Source organism: Sinohyriopsis cumingii, chromosome 3 (assembly GCF_028554795.1).
Source record: "Sinohyriopsis cumingii isolate HCF-2022 chromosome 3, ASM2855479v2, whole genome shotgun sequence".
Lineage (NCBI taxonomy): Eukaryota > Metazoa > Mollusca > Bivalvia > Unionida > Unionidae > Sinohyriopsis > Sinohyriopsis cumingii.
The window spans coordinates 101018213-101039867 of NC_142963.1; the positions used below are offsets into that span (position 1 = coordinate 101018213).

General features: G+C 33.8%; 1 protein-coding gene across 1 annotated transcript in view; it reads left to right on the top strand.

Annotated features, from left to right (window-relative positions):
- Positions 1–21655, top strand: part of LOC149803403 (polycystin-1-like protein 2) — a 104925-nt gene that overhangs the window by 51420 nt on the left and 31850 nt on the right. The window contains exons 11-17 of the mRNA XM_089953925.1: positions 3375–3500; positions 12020–12122; positions 12523–12719; positions 14005–14250; positions 17134–17635; positions 17960–18126; positions 19668–19901. Of these exons, the coding sequence (XP_089810051.1) occupies positions 3375–3500; positions 12020–12122; positions 12523–12719; positions 14005–14250; positions 17134–17635; positions 17960–18126; positions 19668–19901 (1575 nt within the window). The remainder of the gene's footprint in view (positions 1–3374; positions 3501–12019; positions 12123–12522; positions 12720–14004; positions 14251–17133; positions 17636–17959; positions 18127–19667; positions 19902–21655) is intronic.

Genomic DNA, 21655 nt, shown 5'->3' on the forward strand with positions numbered 1-21655 from the left:
GGTTAGAAGCGTAATAATGAACAGTTCACATGGTAACCAAAACATAATACCATTTCTTTCCTCCAATTAACCGTACTAGAGTTAAATCTGACAAGTTAAGCTTGAGCCAATAGGAAATAAAAAGAAGTTTTGTAAATGGCTCCAGCCACGACACTGAAAATACAAGTTTTCATACTCATATTTAGTGTTTCTCAATGTATCTTATAAATGTGCATGCTGGCTGAAGTAAAAATAATGTGAAACAAAACAATCAGATACATTTTGTTTGACTCCGAGGTAAATTATAAATATTTCTCATTCTTTCCTTGTTTAGTCAGTACCTTTTCATATTCTCTCTGTCTCTCTTTCTCTTTTGGCTCTGTTCCTTCTGTCTGTCTTTCTGCCTTCTTGCTAGCTTGCTTTCTTTCTGGATGTAAGTCCCTTGTTTTGCCCTATTTCTAAGGACTGATGACAAAAGTCATCAAACAATTTTTCTCTAATCAATCATTGACCACAAATACACAACTTTAACTTCACAAATGGCTCTCCACTAAACAAAAGGCAGAACATTAATACTGTTACATGTGGGTGGGCTCTTTAGTGAATGAATGAAACAGAGTATAATAATTTTCCTCTAATTAATGCATGATCACCAATATCATAACTACACATTTGCATCACAACTTCACATTTGCCTGCCAACCTCACAAACGCATGGTTTCTCCTTATTACATTTCCGCAACATAGCGATAGTACTTAACTACCCTAAAATACAAGTCTCAACTCAAACATCAAATACCGGGAACTATTTTTCCTATGCTACCTTAAGTCAGTCAAATCATGTTTATAAGCCTCATTTTGCCTGTAAAGGCATCTCCAGATAACGGGACAGTCCCTTCTCAATTATTCCACTGTACGATTTACCAGTCTCTGTCATAAATACTGCACATGGAGTCACACAATCAATCCACACAATTAGATTTTAATAGGGACTATTTGACTCCAGGGACACTTATACGGCTCTGACCTGAGCTCATTAAAACTAAACCATGCCATCATAAAAAATAATCTTTGGTGTGTTTCATATTGAAGAGATCTTATCATGCATTGGCTTATTAATGAAGGAGATTGCACTAAAGTGGCAAATTTTAGTACACAAAAGTTAAAAATGTCTTATTTTGTGGGACATTTTAAATTCTAAACCATAGTCTTGCCAGTAAAATTATTTTAACTGAAGATTGATATGCAGTTACTTGATTCTTTCATTTTAGAAAAAGGGACTCGGTATTTTCACACAATTCTGGCAATTCAGTTTCTTCGAACTCCTGGATGTACATTTTTACTTCTATATACAAGAAACATAATATAAAAATTCAACATGATAATTTCAATTTAGTCTGTTAATATGGATGGGAACTATGTGTATCAGGTGAGATTACTGCAGTATTTAAATTGAATTGATCCTTATTTAGAATCAAAACACATACTTATTGAATGTCCCATATTTGATTGTATAATTTCTAACACTGTATATTTGTGTGTCCTGTTCTGATGGTAAAGATTCTGACACATTTTGTCTTGGAAATCAACCACAAGTCAATTACAAATGACATGTATATATCAAATGCAAAGTAAAAAAGATCTTTATTGTCCATAATTTGTTAAAATAAAAATGTCCCTGTTTTCATGGTAAAAATCATATGATCCTGTTTCGTAGGTTTTACAAGAATGTGTGTGTGTGTATGTGTGTATGTTTGTGTGTGTGTGTGATTTTTAACATAGGTTTAAGAATTTTCCAGTCATATCACTACAATGTCTGCAGTGTGGCAGTTTATAGTGATGTCTAGCACTGTGGCATCATGACACAAACATGTAGCATGATGTCCCACCCAGTAACATTATCCTGACACCAGACCAGCCAGTCCTAACATGAACCTCTTAAATGCTGAGTGCCAGGCAAGGCAGCTGCTAGTACCATTTTGATAAGTCTTTGGTATGTCTTGGCTGGGGTTTGAACCTGCGACCTCCCATTACCAAGGCAGACACTCTTACCACTTAGGCCACCAGAGTGGTCTGAGGTACAAGCATGAACCATGTTAGGGTACACACAGGTGTGTTTATTTTATTTCATCTATATTAATCAAGGTTTTATTTCTGGTGTCCAGATCACCAATCAAGTTTTCCCCTTCTCTGTACTGTTGCTTCAATGCCCTTTGAGGCAGAAACAATTAAACTTATTTACTTTCTATATTTGCTCATCTACCCAGTAACTCCACAATTTTATCCTGAAGATCATCATCACATTTCATCAATGAATACATCTGGTGATCTCACTGCAATGGATGTAAGACAGAAATTCACTGAACATTGTGTATAATTAAAGTAAAGCAGAACAGCAGTATGGGCCAAAATGATTGGTGTGTATTGTTTATTACTTCATGTTTTGGAGTGTACAGGCACAAAGACAACTTTTATATTGGGACTGAGCAAGTCATCCTGGTAATGAAGATTACTGTGAATTCATATTTCTTTGGGTGGTGGTTTGCTGAGAAATGACATTTTAGTTGGTATCTGGTAGTTAACTTCAAAGATTGATAAATGAACACTACTGTATATACCCACTTATAAGTTGAGTCAAACTGTAAACAACAAAGGTACAGATCTACTATAGCATGATGCACCTGCAGGTCAGAGTCTAAGTTGTTTGTACTACTGATTACTCCTAACAAACTGCACAGACCCAGATCTGCTGGTGCATTATGCAATGACAGACCTGGGTCTTGTGATTTGCAGTTGGACTTGTGTTATTAACGAGTATGTATGGTATTATTTTTTGTATGGTCTTTTAATTCATAATTTGCTGTAACAATAAAAATCCACAAAACTCAGAACCCCCGAAAAGTAATGAATTCACAGTATTGAGTTGATTGATGTTTTACTTTTTTAAGTTTGTCAACATTCTTGAAACTCCACAGTGGCAGTACTTGCTAGTGTCAAAGCTTTGATTACTAGCTCAGTATATGGACATACAAGAGCATTTACAGTAACAATATATTCAAATGAAGAATTATGTTAAATATGGATAGTTTATCCACTAGATCTTTTACAAATATTATGTTTACAAATGAAGAAGTATTCAAGTTTGAGGAGTCTGGTGAATTCTGTCACACAAGCATATCCAGTGATCCTGATGCCAGTAGAATTTTCAAACAATACCCCAGCATGTTGTCACAAATAGCAGTAAAGGTCATGCATATACATGTAGTGTGATGAATAAGGTAGGTAATATGCTTCCATGGTAACAGTGTAATTCTACAAGTGATCTTTCTTATTTAAAAATACATTCACTTTTATTCTTGCACTTAATGCACTATGTTGTTGTCCTTGACCTGCAGTTACGCACAATGATAGTGAATCAGCTGGCCCAGACTCAGACTCACACAATGGATGCCCTGCAGCAGACGGCAATGGCCTTCAAGGTCATCACTGATAAGGTGGATGAGATTTCTGAAGAATCACAGGTAATTACAATCATTGTGTTTATTTATTAGCTCATCTGCATCAGTACAATGTATGAGAGATGTCACTTTTCAGGAAAGAATGATGGCACCAGTTTTGGTGTTGCCGACAGAAATGATGTGAATTGTTATTTTAAAAGAATTTAGGTTTTAATGGCAGTTGATAACACATTATTGACTGTATCATGCTGTGGAAATGGGAACTAAATGTCTTTGGTAAGGACACTGAGTCAGCTGACCCAGATTGGCCTGGGTGGATATCGAACTTGCAACCCTTGGATTATGAATCTGATGTTCTGCCAACTGAGCAACATTTGCTTCCTAGGAAACAGTTTCAAGATTCTTTGTCAATGTTTTTTAAAAAGTCACATACATCATACATCATTTTTGGGTTCATGTTTATTGACCTCACCTTGATGGTTCTGAACAAAGCAACCATTTTGGAATATGTGCGTCTGTCTGACTACTTATTGGCCTCAATCTTAAAGTTTTTTTTAAATTTCCTTTTATTCTAATACCATTTTATTCCATCCTTGTTAGATTTGGATAATAAATTGGAAATGGACTCCACAGGCTCCCCTTGGCCAGTTTTCATTATTTATTCAGTTATTTGTTCTTCACTCATTTATGTATTTGTGTTTATCGTCTTCATTTTTTTTTCTATTTGTTTGAAATAAAAACCTTAGCTAATTTTTTTAAAGTCTTGTTTGAAGAAAGTATATCAATCTTACAAAGTCAGATGCAGCTATAAGCAATTCAAGTGGTAAACCCTTTTGAATGCAATTTTCATGTAACATGCATATTTTAAAGACTTCATCCATTGTAATTTGTGTTGTATACAAAATGACATTCTGAAGCTACATTAAACCCCTTCCAAAAAGTTGGTGGTGACCAAGATATAATGCATTAGTCCATTCTTCTGTCTGTAAGCCTTTCCATGCATTGAGTATTAGAACACCTATAAATCAACTCCCTTGGTTTTCAGTGCCTTGCTTTAAAGGTTTGCACAGCCATTACAGAGAAATGTGTTCAATGCATTATGATCATGTGAATGATATTTTGAAAAAGTATGGTCATTTTTCTGGTGACTCATGATCATTTGGTTGAGAAATCAGCTACTTCAGTTTTCAGTTCATTTCCTTGAAACTTTGCACAGGTGTTGCATACATAATGGAATTGTACATGGTGCATTATGAAGCTGCTGTGTTAACTTGCAATTCCAATGAATAATTTAAATAAATGATTCCTCTCAAATTATATCTAAAGCAACTAAAAGTGATTCCACTAGACTGATATTAAAATAGGAATAAATAATTGCCAACCAAGTCCATTATATACAGACTATCATATGACCTATGACACAACAAAATGCCGAAGATATGGGTCATTTTCCCATCAAATTCATAAGCAAGTTTGCTTCTAGAAAATACCCAACTGGTAAATTCAAGTAAACATCATGACAAAAATCAGGTAGACAATAGAATTTCTCTGGGAAAAATCAAGGTCCTGAACTCAAATCTATGTAAACATGTTATTTACAAATGATCATTATATTAAAGTATAATCTACAATCATGGAAAAAAGTTAGCCAGGTAGTATGTTATAATTTAATGACCCTTACAATTTACAATCATCGACAAAAGCTAAACACACTATGCAAATTAAACATACATACATAGATACATACATACGTACATACATATATACATACATACATACATACATGCATACATACATACATACTGTTACGTGTTTAGGCTGTCATAAACAGTAACAAGTAAAAATGTGAAGACAACAAGCTTTGTAAAATTTAACAAATAATTTATTTCCCTAGAAACAAGGTAAAAATGAAAAATAGAACTTACCGTTTTTAGAATCAAATCTAAAAATAATCCAAGAATAGTCCAAGAATTAAAAATTAGAGGTCCTAGTAATAAAATATTCTAGTGAACTGGAGTTCAAGTCCAGATAAAAATCCAAAATGGAAGGCAATGATGTATACTGTAACCAGTATAGTACTGATGTGTCTACAGTTCTTCATTGAGCCACAAAAAATAATATTTCAGTTTTGATTTCCAAACAAAATTTAAATAAATGTCTTTGTCCAAGAATTCTGTATGAGCACTTAAATATTCCCAGGGAAAAGAATTTAATCTCTAAGAATCCAAACAATTTAAAGAAAAATTTAAATTTAACTCCAACTGGTCACAACAAAAATAAACACCTTGATGTCTAAGTGTTTAAAAACCCAACCAAAATTATTTCTTAATACATCACTATTAAATCTGACTACTGCACAATTCTGGTAAAACAAAAATTTCTAAATAGAGACTATTCACATGTCCAAAGTCATGTAGACCAGTACAACCTCAATTCCATCTTATAATCCCACAATTAAAAAAAAGAAATTGTTTACTCCAACTCTTACTAATTCTGAATCAAGGTCAGGAACTAGGTCAGCATTAAGATATAAAGTTCTAATAATAGGTGTTTATGAAAAAAACAGGTCAAACTAATTTCTGGAAAATGTTAAATTCCAGTAAACAAAATTACATTACCATAACATGTAATGGAATAAAAAATTTTAAAACAAATGAACAATTAAATCAAATCAAATATAAATGAAATCAAATATACATAAGAATACATACATACATACATACATACATACATACATACATACATACATACATACATACATACATACATACATACATGTATACACCAAAGGTTTTGACTGGCATGTACTTTGACCAGCCATACTAAGGTCATGGAATATCTCAAACATAATTACATCAAATTATCTTTGATTTTGTTTATCCATTACAGTGTCAAAATAATAAAGTTAAAGGCTCAACAGTTTCAGTTTTTACAGTTTCTTTGTCAGACAGTCAAAACCAGTGTTGCTGACTAAACTTAATTCACAGGTAACTATGTTTAGTTTAAATATTCTTTCTTTTTTGGATAATCAATACATGTGCTGCGAACTGAGCTTGTTGGGTCATTATGTTTTCCCAGGTGTTTAAACACCCCAAAGTAACAAGGCACTGGACAAAGGATATGTAAAAGCTTATCTTCTTTGTTTATCAAAATCCTTATTATTGAACAATTGCTGCAAGGTCTGTACTATATATCAATCCCCCACATCACATTTCACATTTCCTAACTATATTTTCTTGCAGTGTGTCAGCACTTCATACCTTTGAAGCAAGCCTAGGCAAAACTTAAGGAACAAATATACTAGCAGCAGCAGCTAACATTTATTATCAAACTACAAAAATTGGACAATATCAAAAGTGAACTGGATCTATGCATATTAATGAGTAAACTTGCATTGGATGTGCAGAGCTTGTTGCGATTCTTGAAGCCATATTTTTCATCAGATTTGATCAAACTTGAAATGTAGACTATATTAATGAGATACTTTGCCTGTGATTGGCTGAGCTTGCTTTAGAACTTGGTAAATATTGGTTTATATAATCAAGATCCTTGGGTAACTTTGATTATAAACAAGAGACTTGCATATGCATAATGTGATATCACAGTTGAAATTTGTTTCATCCGGATAAAGTTAAAAAGGCAAAATCAACATGATATAAAGTTTTGAAGATAGTTTGCCTAGGTTGTGCTTATAAATACTACATTAGGATGCTTAGCAAAATGATCAGCAGGTTTGCTATATAGGCAGATATGTCATATCAGTTCCACTTGGGACTCTTCTTGTAATTTACCTCAGAAGTTCAGGAAGTGAAAGTAGCAATGCAGAGCTAGCAGTCTTCTGTGAGATGCAAATCAGAAATAATGCCTAGCTGTTTACTCTAAAACCCAGATTAACCCCCATCATTCAGATATCTAAATAAAGAAAATTATGTTTTTTAAACCTTCCCTTGGACATAAATCATTTTTCTTTTTATAAAAAAAATTATAAATTCAAGCACATTCAAGGAAATATCATTTCTTTAAATGATGAAACCTGTGCATAATGTGAAATTCTTCTCTGGAGCCTATGCAGACATCAGAGTAGCTAAGTTGTCACTACTGTGCTTGAAACTGATTATTGAGAAATCACTAATTAAAGGTACAGGTCACTTTGTAATTTAAAAGTTGTTTAATGCTTGATTGTGTGCTTATGACAATGACTTTTCAATTGTTAAAGAACATTTTGGGTCTGGAGGGATTTCAGATCCTCAGTGTTTGTGGCACTGTATCCATTCAGCATTACCAAATATAGTTTGCAGTACTAAAAATAGTAATAACCTTTATTGTCATACCAAAATTAGTAACAAGATTTATTTCAAGTGCCTTTCATGTACAAATTATGCCAGAATATGCATTTAATTTAGGTATATGATTGGACCTGACATTATCTCCATTTAGCTCCCCATTAATGACAATACTTAAAACAATAGTAGAAAATGTTTTTAAAAGAAAATAACAATAAATTGTCAAATAATGTTTCAAATGTTAAATAATATTCTTTAATAATTGGCATATAAAAAAGAAAATGTAGAAAATAATATTAGAGAAGTATGGTAATGATGGTAAATCTGGGGAGGGAAAAATAATTTTTTGTGTCCCAAGATATGTATGCACATAAAAAGTATAAAATTTTCAGTGTCCCAGCACTTATAAAAACAAAATTTGCAAGATTGATAAATGCCAATCCGTATTCAATTACCATTTCAAAAATATGTTATAAACTGCAGAGTGCTATGATGCTATTTAATTTGCATGTGAATATTTTCTGATTTCTCCAGCATGAAATACATAAAGGTAAATAAAGATGTCACAATTCATGGACTGCTTGGACTACACAGGGAGACCTGTATTAAATTATACAGTACCTATGCAGTGCATATCATCACCTGTATACCTGTTTATTCATAAAAGATATATTAGATGCAGATACTGCTTTATAAACTCTTTTTTTAACTAAATCACATTCTTTCAGATCATATTTTAGCTATACATCCATTACAGTTTTATTTACTTTGTTTCACTTGTTGAAAAGTTTTTCATTGATCTAAGTAACCCTATAGAGTGATGTAATCTACATGAAAAGATGTATGTTTAGAATGAATAGGCACATAACAGCATATATTCACGTAACTCATTTATACATTAAAGAATTACCATAACAGGTTAAAGTACTGCATAAAGTCTATCTAGATTATCAATTATCCATTATAATTTTATGTTTCATTCCACCTCTGATTTTGGCATTCTGATTTTTCATTATTTGTATCTCCTTTTGATTATAATTGGTGTATTTGTCTTTTGTTTTCTGAGACAGATTCCAGGCCAGTTAATTGTTGGGTAAAGTGAATTTTGTTGGAAGGCAGCACCAGTACTCCTTTGTTCTACAACATAAATACTATCACCATTACTATAGCAGTACTACTTTGTTCTACAACATAAATACTATCACCATTACTATAGCAGTACTCCTTTGTTCTACAACATAAATACTATCACCTTTACTATAGCAGTACTACTTTGTTCTACAACATAAATACTATCACCATTACTATAGCAGTACTCCTTTGTTCTACAACATAAATACTATCACCATTACTATAGCAGTACTACTTTGTTCTACAACATAAATACTATCACCATTACTATAGCAGTACTCCTTTGTTCTACAACATAAATACTATCACCATTACTATAGCAGTACTCCTTTGTTCTACAACATAAATACTATCACCATTACTATAGCAGTACTACTTTGTTCTACAACATAAATACTATCACCATTACTATAGCAGTACTACTTTGTTCTACAACATAAATACTATCACCATTACTATAGCAGTACTCCTTTGTTCTACAACATAAATACTATCACCATTACTATAGCAGTACTCCTTTGTTCTACAACATAAATACTATCACCATTACTATAGCAGTACTACTTTGTTCTACAACATAAATACTATCACCATTACTATAGCAGTACTCCTCTATTCTACAACATAAATACTATCACCATTACTATAGCAGTACTCCTTTGTTCTACAACATAAATACTATCACCATTACTATAGCAGTACTAATTTGTTCTACAACATAAATACTATCACCATTACTATAGCAGTACTCCTTTGTTCTACAACATAAATACTATCACCATTACTATAGCAGTACTCCTTTGTTCTACAACATAAATACTATCACCATTACTATAGCAGTACTACTTTGTTCTACAACATAAATACTATCACCATTACTATAGCAGTACTCCTCTATTCTACAACATAAATACTATCACCATTACTATAGCAGTACTACTTTGTTCTATAACATGAATACTATCACCATTACTATAGCTGATTAAACATATGCCTATCTAAAGGTCCCTTACATCAAAAGCCAACCAATACTGCGCCATTATTGCAATTATTTTCAGAGCATTCTTTCTGAGACTTCTGTATCATATTTTTGAGATATTACTGAAGTTTAGTGCAGTGGTGCCGATGATTAAAAACCAATTGGTATTCTTCAGTTACAACCAGTTAAAATCTGCAATGTGCATGTGGCAATGCCATGATGCAGACAAGGTCGCTATAAATCTGATTGATTAACCAAACACCATATTCTTTTTTTTTAATAGTGATATCACATGTTAATGAGTCAGCATTTCAATTTTCAAGTCAGAAAAGTTAATTACCGGTGATTCTTGCGACAGTTTTAATGCCTAAACTGATAACAGTAGATGAGCAAGACAGTTTACTGATAATTTGGTTACATCATTCCGCTAATGCTCAATGCTTGTCATTGCCCAATGAAATCACATGTATACATAATTGAAATATGTGGAAATGATAAGAAAACAGAGGAAATAAAGTATATAAAGTGGATGATTGTTCTAAAGCATTTACCTTTACCAGTCATTGCCTTTACCAATCATTGCCATCTCAACTGTGTGCATGAGTTCATTAGCCTCAGGCTCAGCCAATGTGAGTATGTGAGAAAGGTTGCAAAGAGCTTCCTGTGGGTTGGTGGTTCTTCCTGGGCTCTACCATTGCCAGTTATGCTGGCCTCCATTTATAGGCTATTGTGTGCTGAAAATGGCATTGAGTCCATAGCAAAAGCAGTAATTCACAATACTTTGATTCACTGTTGTTAGTAGCCATGTCTATATATGGTAAAGCAGCAACTATGGAATTTATAGGAGATGGCCAAAAGGTGTAACAATGTGTCCACTTAAACAAAATACTGGCCATTAGGAATACATTTTAGGTACATTGGTCAAAACAACTGGTCTCAATTGAGTGAGAGAATGACTGAGACATAGATGTGTGGCTTAATGTTGTCCCTGCTAGCTTCTGATATCAAAGAAACTTTAAAAAATCTTTCAGCAAAAATTGATGAACACATGTCCTAACACTGGACAGAATAGGGTATTGAACCTTGGAACACAAAGTCAAACTGTTGTGTAATCACCGCCCTATATCTTCACAAAAAACAAGAATTTTATGTGCAGATTACTGTTGTAGTTCATTTAGATTCAGAATATGAAAGAGTGGACATTTATTGACCAATACATATTGTATGATACCAACTGGACATTTATTGACCAATATGTACTGTATGATACTGACTGGACATTTATTGACCAATATATATTTTATGATACTGACTGGACATTTATTGTCATTGACCAATACATATTGTATGATACTGACTGGACATTTATTGTCATTGACCAATATGTATTGTATGATACTGACTGGACATTTATTGTCATTGACCAATATGTATTGTATGATACTGACTGGACATTTATTGTCATTGACCAATACGTATTGTATGATACTGACTGGACATTTGTTGTCATTGACCAATACATATTGTATGATACTGACTGGACATTTATTGTCATTGACCAATAAGTATTGTATGATACTAAATGGAGATTTATTGTCATTGACTAATACATATTGTATGATACTGACTGGACATTTTTTGCCATTGACCAATACGTATTGTATGATACTGACTGGACATTTATTGTCAGTGACCAATAGGTATTGTATGATACTGACTGGACATTTATTGTCATTGACCAATATGTATTGTATGATACTGACTGGACATTTATTGTCATTGATACTGACAATGATGTATTGTATGATACTGACTGGACATTTACAGTCATCAATCAATACATAATGAATGACACTGACTGGACGTTTACAATCATCAGTCAATACATAATGAATTTTACTGAGTGGACATTTACAGTCATTGATCAGTACATAATGAAAGATACAGAGTGGACATTTTTAAAGTCATCAATCAGTACATAATGAATGATGCTGAGTGGACATTTACAATCACATATCAATACATAATGAATGATACAGAGTGGAAATTTGCAGCCACTTATCAATATATAATGAATGTTAAAAACTGGATGTTTACAGTAATTGATCAATACATAATGAAAGATACAGAGTGGACATAATCACTGATTGATCAATAGATAATGAATAATACTGATAATCATTTTTCAGAATACGACCATGTCAGTGATGAAAAGAGTAGCAGACCAATATACAAATATGATAGATGAATCACGTTCAGATAGTATTGGCCAGGAAATAACTGCAGCTGGAGGTAAATGTTGACCATCTTGTTTAACAGAATTGTAAAGAACTTGAAAATCTTTCTCATTCCATGCAAACTTTCATTTATTAAAGCTACCTTCTGTCACATCTATGAATTCATAATGTGCTTTTCTTGTCAAGCATCAAAATTTGTCAAAGCAACACTAGATGGTAATCGTTTGTTCATGTCTCTAGGTACGTTTGCCTGTAGGCAATTCACATAAAAGCACATTAGTTCACAGATTGCCAAACTGATTTAAGGTGTGAATCATTTTAAAAAATCTGCTTAGAATATAATGTTTTGACTGAGCTTAGAGAGACACATTATGTATGCAGCCTTTTGAACTATTTGATAATAACTGAAGAAAATGTAATAATCGTATGGAAATTTTACTGACATTTCCTCATAGACCTGTTGGCCAGTCTAGGGAACATTATTCTTGCTGCAACCATAAAGACAGCTGAACAGATCAAAGAGCAGAACACACAGGAATCTTATCAGCAGCTGAGTGACACAGATTTAAATGTGGGAACGAATGTGAAGCAGACCAGTTTGGATAGTAAGGTGGAAGAACCAGTACAAACAGATAACCAGACAGGACAAAAGGTTGGAACTGAACAACAAATAAATGTGTGTACAAGTTTTCTTTTATGCCAATGGACCAGATTGTTGTTTGGTTTTAAACATAATTTATTGCATAGACAGTCAAACCTGTCCTAACAGTAACCTGAGATCTGTAGTCACCTGGTCACAATGGCAATTTTAATTCCCCCCCCCCCTACCAATTTTGACATATAAATGTCGAACCGGTATAATTAGTGGTTTCTAGTCTTTGGTGGTCAGCAGCCATGTGTTTCTTAACCAAGCAGTGGATTCACCCTGCCTTCCATGGTCACTGAAGCAAATCAGCAGTGACTGATCCAAGTATGCAAATTAAACTTCTTTTGTTTGATGGGCAAGGCATGGAATATATAAAGGCATGTTGTGTGAATTGATGTTTAAATGTTTCAAATTTCAGTCATACTTACTGCAGTCCAGTGAAACTCAAAGGTGTCAATATGTTGCTTTGAAAGCAAGATGTTTTTGCTTTTCTTTTCAGGAGAGAATAAAATCTGTTAAATGTTATCTATTATTTTGAATGAAAGTTATCGCCGATGAAAAAAGATACAATCTTTGAGTAGAGGTACACTGTACTAGTGATATCCCGTATGGTTTAGGTTTACTAAAAATAGCTCAGGGAGCTTCTATTCATTCCCTAATCATCAAAGATCACAAACAAAATCCAACTGTCATTTGATCTCTGTGAGCTTGAGCAACCGCTTAATCCATCAGCTGCTTAAAGTGTGTACACCACTTTTGAATGATAATGTGATAAAAGTGTTTGCATGAGAGAGAGAGACAGAGACAGACAGACAGACAGACAGACAGACAGACAGACAGACAGAGAGGGAGACAGAGTGAGAGAGAAATGAGTGCATGTACACAGTTGTTTTCTTGTTTTGATGGGAGTATATTTAAATTATTAGATTTGTTTTATAAGACATTAAATGGCAAGCAGAGATGGGTATTTACTAATGCACACATAAATTTGACATAAACCAAGTTTGAGAGCTGATCCTGCCTTTAGTAGTCACCTGCCTGCACAGGCCACTTTTGCCTTTTCCCATGCTGTTGTATATGGTTTGACTGTATTAGGAAAGGTGACAAGTTATTCACCAGATTGTTAGTACAATGTGTGATTCGCAATATCTATTGTCATTGTTATTCAGCTGGTCCATCCAGCATATACATGATGTAAACATGTTCAAAATTCATTTATAATGTTCTTTTCCTTCCATTCAAAATAGTTATAAATTCTTAGATAATTATGTAATTATTGTTTTCTAAACAGGCCAGAACAATTGCACATCAAGCTTTTGATGTGGCAGACAGAATCATTATGTCACTGTTTAAGAAGCAGACGCCAGGACAGACTCCCATTGTCATGAACACACAGACAATGTCCATAATTGCAAAGAGGGAGGAGCTGAAAAAGATTGATGCTATTCTTCTGGAAACTAAACTCGGCATGTTCCAGCTTCCTTCCAAAGATTCAATGCAGCTGGGCAATAATACAGGGTCATTCATAGATTTTAGTGTAAGCCAGAAGCAATACTGTACATAATAAAATTGTCACTAGCATTATATTTGTGTTGCTTTAGGAATAAAACTCATTTGTGAAAATGTTTTGAATCAAGTATTTTCTCCAGGCTGCATGATTCTGCAAAAGCCTAATGAATTTAAATAATCTGAGAAAGTGTGTGATTGTCTTACACAATCGATTTGCCATCATATCAACAAAACCCACCACCTTCATTATTATTAATAGCTGATGCTGATCATGTAACTGCTTGATTTTTAGACATAGTTCAAATATCAAGCACTTACTTGCCCAACATTTTACATTTGAAGAATGAGACTCTTTATCTAACTTCTGATTTTAAAAAACTGTGCTTTATGAGATTGTAAAATGTTGAAATCAAAATTTCTCCTTTTTTGGATCTATTGGTCATAAACTAGAAGAACTTATGAGATGGTCTGTTGTCCAGCATCTGTCATCCTACATCTATTCTACATCTGTCATTCCTACATATATGGTCTGTTGTCCATCATCTGTCATCCTACATCTAGTCATCCATTAGCATAAGCTTGTTATCACTGCTTCTCCTAAACTTCTTGGAAGATTGCATTGAAACCTTACAAACACATTCATCTCATGGTCTATTTTGTCCTAGCTGAAAATGGCACTGCTCATACATCCATTATGGTCATGAGAGTTTCTGTCTTGAAAATCGTGTCATTGTTTCTCCTCCTGAATAGATAGAAGTAATCAACATTGGGCTTTCACACAGAAAGATTTCTTATGATGTCTAGCTGGTATTAAGTGAAAATGGTGCTGATCTGATGTCAAATGTTTCAGCGATCTTGAAGATCTTGTTATCACTACTTTTCTGGAATGTCATATCAGCATAGGGTTTTTACTGAAAGACTCTTATGATGTTTGGTTTGTCCCAAATGAAAATAGTGCCAGTTAGACTTCCAATATGGCCATCTTGAAAATCTTGTTACTGCTACCCCTTCATGGATGGTCATCAACATGGGGTTTCCACTGAAAGACTTCCTATAATATCTGGTTGATCCCAAATGCAAATGGAACTAATTGAAAGTCTAATATGGTCACCATGACAGCCATCTTTAAATTCTTGTTATCACTGCTCCCTAATAGATGGTCATATCAACATATGGTTTTCATTAAAAAGGACTTCTAATGATGTCTAGCTGGTTGTAAATGAACATGGTGCCAATCTGATGTCCATGGCTTCCATGGAAACTATTTCTTCATGAACAGAAAGTCATATTGACATGGGGTTTTCACAAGAAGACTTCATATGATGTCTATTTCATCTTAAATGGGTGATCTGATATCTAGTATGGCAGCCAACTTGAAAATGTTTTTATTGCTTCTCCTCCTGAATAGAAAGTCACATCTTGAAAATATGTTATCTTGGTTCCTCTCCAAATCAATTGCTACAGTAACATGTGGTTTCCACCAATATACTTTTTATGTTGCCTTGTTGGTCCTAAATGAAAAAATGGTGCCACCTGCATATCCAGTATACCAGTAGCTGCCATGGTGACCATCGTGTAAATCTTGTGGTCACTACTCCTCTTGAATGGGTGGTTATTGTGACATGAGGATTTCACAAAGTCTGAAATGAAAATCGTGACAGTGATACAGCCAATATTGCTGCCATGTTGACCGTCTTAAAAATCTTTTTGTCACAACTCCTCCTGAATGATTGGTCATTGTGACATGGGGTTTTCACCAAAACACTTGTTGTTGTTGTTGTTGTTGTGGGGTTTAACGCCATTTTTCAGCACGCGATAGGCTATACATGGCGGCCAGTATTAATGGTGGAGGAAGAACCCGGGAACCAAAACACTTGTAATATCCTAAATGAAAATAGTGCTAAGCTGGCATTCAGTATATGTAAAACAGCAGCTATTTTGAAAATCTTGTTATCACTGAAGAATATCATACATGGTTTCAACACTTAACAGTTAAGAAGAAATTGACTTATCTTGAATTCTTGGAAATTCTTTTCTCCCAGTACAGCATCAGTCCCTTCTAGGGACTCTTGTTATGGCTATGCCTCTGCTGTTACATTCAGTTGTAAACCATGTGTCATAGCATTGTTGTTGTAACACATGATGGCTGCTGCTGCACCTGTAATGGGCATAAAAGATTCAAGGTTGTATCTTTACTATGACCCTTAATATTTTGAAAATCCTGATTTATGAAAATGTGAGAGTAGTAATTTGCTCCTGCTGTGAAAATGCTGGAAAAAGCACAGTGAAACATTAGATTCATCTTTGTAACCTTTTGTTACAAATGAGCTGCATTTACAAAATTCCTCCTCTTTTAAAGACTCTAAAATACGTAAATTTACAATAATTTTACTTATGAGTTTTCAAATGGGAAGAAAAGAAAAATATGTTATATGGTCAAAAGTGATTTAATTTTTGTATTTATCTTCTCCATTTGAAGTGATAAATTTCACTGAATGAAACATTTATCGCTACATGCTTACACATACAGTAAACTCCAGATTTACGCGTTTTCTACTTACTACAATCTTGCATTTGCATAAATTTATATCAACACCCAAGCAAAAATACACCCTAAGATGTGTATGATTTGTGTATATACATGAACATGCAGCATGGGTATACATGAATATGCAGCATGGGTTCCCAAGCAGGAACTGACTTTTTTTAATGTGTTCGACGAGGTTGAACACTTGGTCTCCATTGATGGATTTGAGTCATGCGAATTTGACATGTGAAATTTATCAGGAATGCAATATATTCATAAATTGTGGATTTACTATACTTATTTTAACTTAACTTTAATTTAACTTTTTTGATGACTTGTTACCTCCTTATATTGTCTTTATAATTGTTTACTCTTGTTTAATAGGTCAAAAGTTTTAACTCAAATCCCTTTGTCTGGGACAATAGTGCCAAGTTCATCAGCACACCAGTAATCACTTTGGATCTCTTCAATGATACTGGAGGAAAAATATCAGTGCATGAGATCTCCGAGCCAATAGAAATCGATGTCCGTGTTGACCCATCTACCATACGAGTGCTGTATGTTGATGGGGACTATGCAGACAATCAGACCATGAAGTATCATTTATTTCGTGTTCGCTCCAACTACAGTTCTGTGAATGTTGTAATTAAACCTACAAGCACCAATGCGTCTTTCATCGTCTATGTGACTTTTGGCAGATATCCATCAGAAAATGACTATGATCTAATTGAGGTAATACCCAAGACTGTACCCCTAAATTTCAGCAGCATTAAAGAGAATATGAGGGAAAAAATTGAAGATGAAAAGAAGTACACAGTCCATATTCCTGTCAGTTTTATCCAGCAGTTTGGCACAGGACTTTATTATATTGGAATCAGTGAATATGGTGAGTGATTGGTTTTCTGCCATCATGATCAGTTTTCCACATAATTAATATTACTAATTTATGGATGTAACACCCACCATGTACCCCAAATAAAAATGTATATAGATATAATAATTTGGCTGAGAAATACTGTGAAGTGAGTGGGAGCCCATTTAAAATTAATTAAAATTAATGAAATCTAAAGTTGCCTGCATACTAGAATACTCTCTTATGAACATCAGAGACTTCAAGAGTGTGTTATTCATTACAATTTCTTTTGCGGTCACAATGAAATGAATAAAGTTTAAGGCTTAAGGGAACTTTAAATTAATTTTTTCTTTGCAGTTGACAACACAACAAATCCTCTAGATGACCTTTCTGAATATTTTGATTATATGTCAGAGAATATGGATAAGTCTCGGTTGCCTAGCAACTACACCATCAGTTTTGTGACTTCTGGCTGTTTCTACTGGAATGAGAACATTGAGCAGTGGAAGACAGATGGATGTGATGTAAGTTGGTTCCTAAAAATTGAAGAAATATTGTTTTAAAATTATGATGAAGAAAAGTAAATCATATTGGTGGTAATCATTGTGCAGGTTTGTCTCAAGCACTAAATATATCATACCATAACACCATACCATTTTGTTTATTAAAACTTCCAGAATAATATTGGATATTTTGTCATTTTAAAGTCTTTAAGGGACTATTCAGTGTCTGGTTTTTAAAAATCAAAAACCACTTCACCATCTTGAGACATTAAATTTGACTGTCAGCCCATCAAATCAACTGTGTCATCTAACTCTGCAACATTTGCTTGAAATTCTAAATGTGTACTTGGTATGCAATAACCAAACCTATGCTGTTTAATCAAAACAACACAAAACTTGTACTTTCCTCACATTAGGCTTTGAGCTGACAGATGTTTATATGTAAACCATTGACAATGTGCTTGTTCCATGTTGCTCAGCTTGTGATTGTTTCATGTGCTCTGTACCTTTTGCCTTTTATTATCAAATGATTCAGTTTTAAAGACGTCTTTAATGATTTTTAGGCTAGGAATCCATAGGATTGGCATGATGTTGTTTTTTACTACTAAAAATGTATGTACATGATGAAAAATCAATAATGCAACTGGACGTGTGCATAAGATTATTTTTAGGTGGTCTGAAGAGATGATAAGTACCTGCAATGGCATAAAAACTTGAAGCAAAATGGTGTTTCCTCAAAATTAAATGCTACTCATCAAAGGTTCCGTTAACAAGTATGTTTTTCCAAGGTTTAATAAGTTAGTTTAAAGAAAAGAAAATTTGATGTTATGAATAAATCAACCTAATATGTAATGTTGTGTAATGCATTTTTCAACCAATTCTAATCTACCTCTGCTGTTTCCTAGTGATGCCACATGCAATTTGAAATGCATCCATACTTTAAGAAAATAACTAAATGAAAAATTGTACTAACAGTTCATCTTAAGCAGAGATGTGAAAATACTTCATTTAATGGGAATTGGCAGTTTCCATGTCACTGACAGACACATGCATATATATGTTTACATAGTTATCAGTTTTGTACATGTTTACAGGCAGTAAACAATGATAAGCTGTTCATATATCTAAATGTTGCATTCAGTGTTGTCAGTGAGCAATTTCACAACATTTGCATTGCATGTGGCTGCCATTTTTAAAGCACCCTAAAACGTAGTTCAGTCTGTAATTATGTTAAATGCATTATTGGCTCTTCTGTGTGCTTGACATCACCAAATGAAGGCTTGATGACATCCAGTAAGTGGAAGATTTACTGGATCCTCCAACACAATACATTTGCATTTGATGTTACTAGTTTGGTATTATAAATAGCAATTCTAAAGCAAAGGTGACAATATTGTGAAATCCATGACTGTAGCTGCATTATATGATGGACAGATGTTTACTCGGGGATGGGATGGTGGAGTATGAAGTTGTACAATGAAGGACCAATGTATTTAATATATATTAAATTTTATTGCAAGTTCTGGGTAGGAAATAATTCAAGTCCATGGTTTACATTCCAGGTAAGCCCCGTGTCCAATTCGTACTTTACAAGGTGTATCTGCAACCACCTGACCTCATTTGGAGCAGAATTTTTTGTGCCACCCAACACGATCAACTTCCGAACTGTGTTCAACAACTTAGACCAAAAGATCCGAGACAACTATGCTGTCCTGACAATGCTTTGTGTTATTATGTTCCTTTACATCATTGGACTGATCTACACTCGTCACAAGGATAAACAGGACATAGAAAGGGTAGGTTGATATATAGACCCAGTTGTTTTGAAGTAATTAGCTTTCTGAACTTACAATGAGTGGGTCTGGGAAGTTTTAATAGACTTCATTGGTAATATTATCTCCCTTTGCTATTATCTCCCTTTGCCACTACTGCCCCCAATTGTGCAATTTTGCATGATATTACAGCATGTAGCATTGTTACAGTGAATCCTATAGAATGAACAAGGTCATAAATAAACAAGTGAATGAAATAACATGAATAAACAAATGAATGAATACATTAATTGATTGATTGATTGATTCATTCATTCATTCATTCAGCAATAATTCATCAAAAATTTGTTTGAATCATAATGAAATAAATAAAGTTGCAGAAGAATGGTACAAATTTGTGGTTAGTTGAAAAACATGTTTAACACATTTCTGAATACATCCTGATACCTCAACTTCCAGGTAATTTTCCAATAACCTAATGCCTAGTTGTGTTAGAAACATTATTTTTCATTGGCTATTTCACTCGTGCATTAGCAGAAGGGTAAACGCTGGAGTTCTTTTTTTCTTCTTTTTTTTGTGCTTAACGGACCCATTATTGTCATATCGAGACCACTCTTTATTCCAAATGCCCATCTTATCCTACTTTTTACAAAGGTTCATCTGTCTGTTTGCAGTTCAATCTGGTCTGCCTTAAATAGATCTGAGACCAAAAAGTCTAAAATCTGGACACAAAATCAGATTCAGACCATGGGCAAATTTTGGGTGGAAAAAACTGGGTCCAAAAAATGAGGTTTTTCCCTTTGTATTTTGTAGTGGAACTAGAACTTCCAGATTATTTGTTATCATTGTAGAGCTACATCTGTCTACCTTTCTATAATACCATCCACCTTAGTGTATCATACATGACCATGATGCTACAGAGCTTGGTAGTAGGCTACTACCTCCTGCAATGTAAACTCATTGGCAGGGGTTACTGAGTTAACCCACAACCTTTTGACAAATTTAAAAACTATCTTTTCTGCTTTTCATTTTGTAAAATAAGACTGGTTTGAATGACAGTTTTCTATCTCAATGAGAAAAGTTCATTGTAAGATTCAACCATTTATCTGATGAATGATGACAGTTTGGTTTTGTAAATTCAAGGTTGCCTGGAAAGCTGCTGCCTTTAATATTCCATAAAGACCTCCAAAAGTTTGACTGCATACTTTCATGTGTCCAATAGAATCACTTTCCAGTACATTGACCATAAAACCATGATTCATGTATCCAATAGAAACACTTTCCAGTACAATGACCATAAAACCATGATTCATGTATCCAATAGAAACACTTTCCAGTACAGTGACCATAAAACCATGATTCATGTATCCCATAGAATCACTTTTCAGTACATTGACCATAAAACCATGATTCATGTATCCAACAGAAACACTTTCCAGTACAATGACCATAAAACCATGATTCATGTATCCAATAGAATCACTTTCCAGTACATTGACCATAAAACCATGATTCATGTATCCCATAGAATCACTTTTCAGTACATTGACCATAAAACCATGATTCATGTATCCAACAGAAACACTTTCCAGTACAATGACCATAAAACCATGATTCATGTATCCAATAGAATCACTTTCCAGTACATTGACCATAAAACCATGATTCATGTATCCAATAGAAACACTTTCTAGTACAATGACCATAAAACCATCATTCTGGTATCCAAGAGAAAGATTTTCCGATATATTGACCATAAAACCATGATTCATGTATCT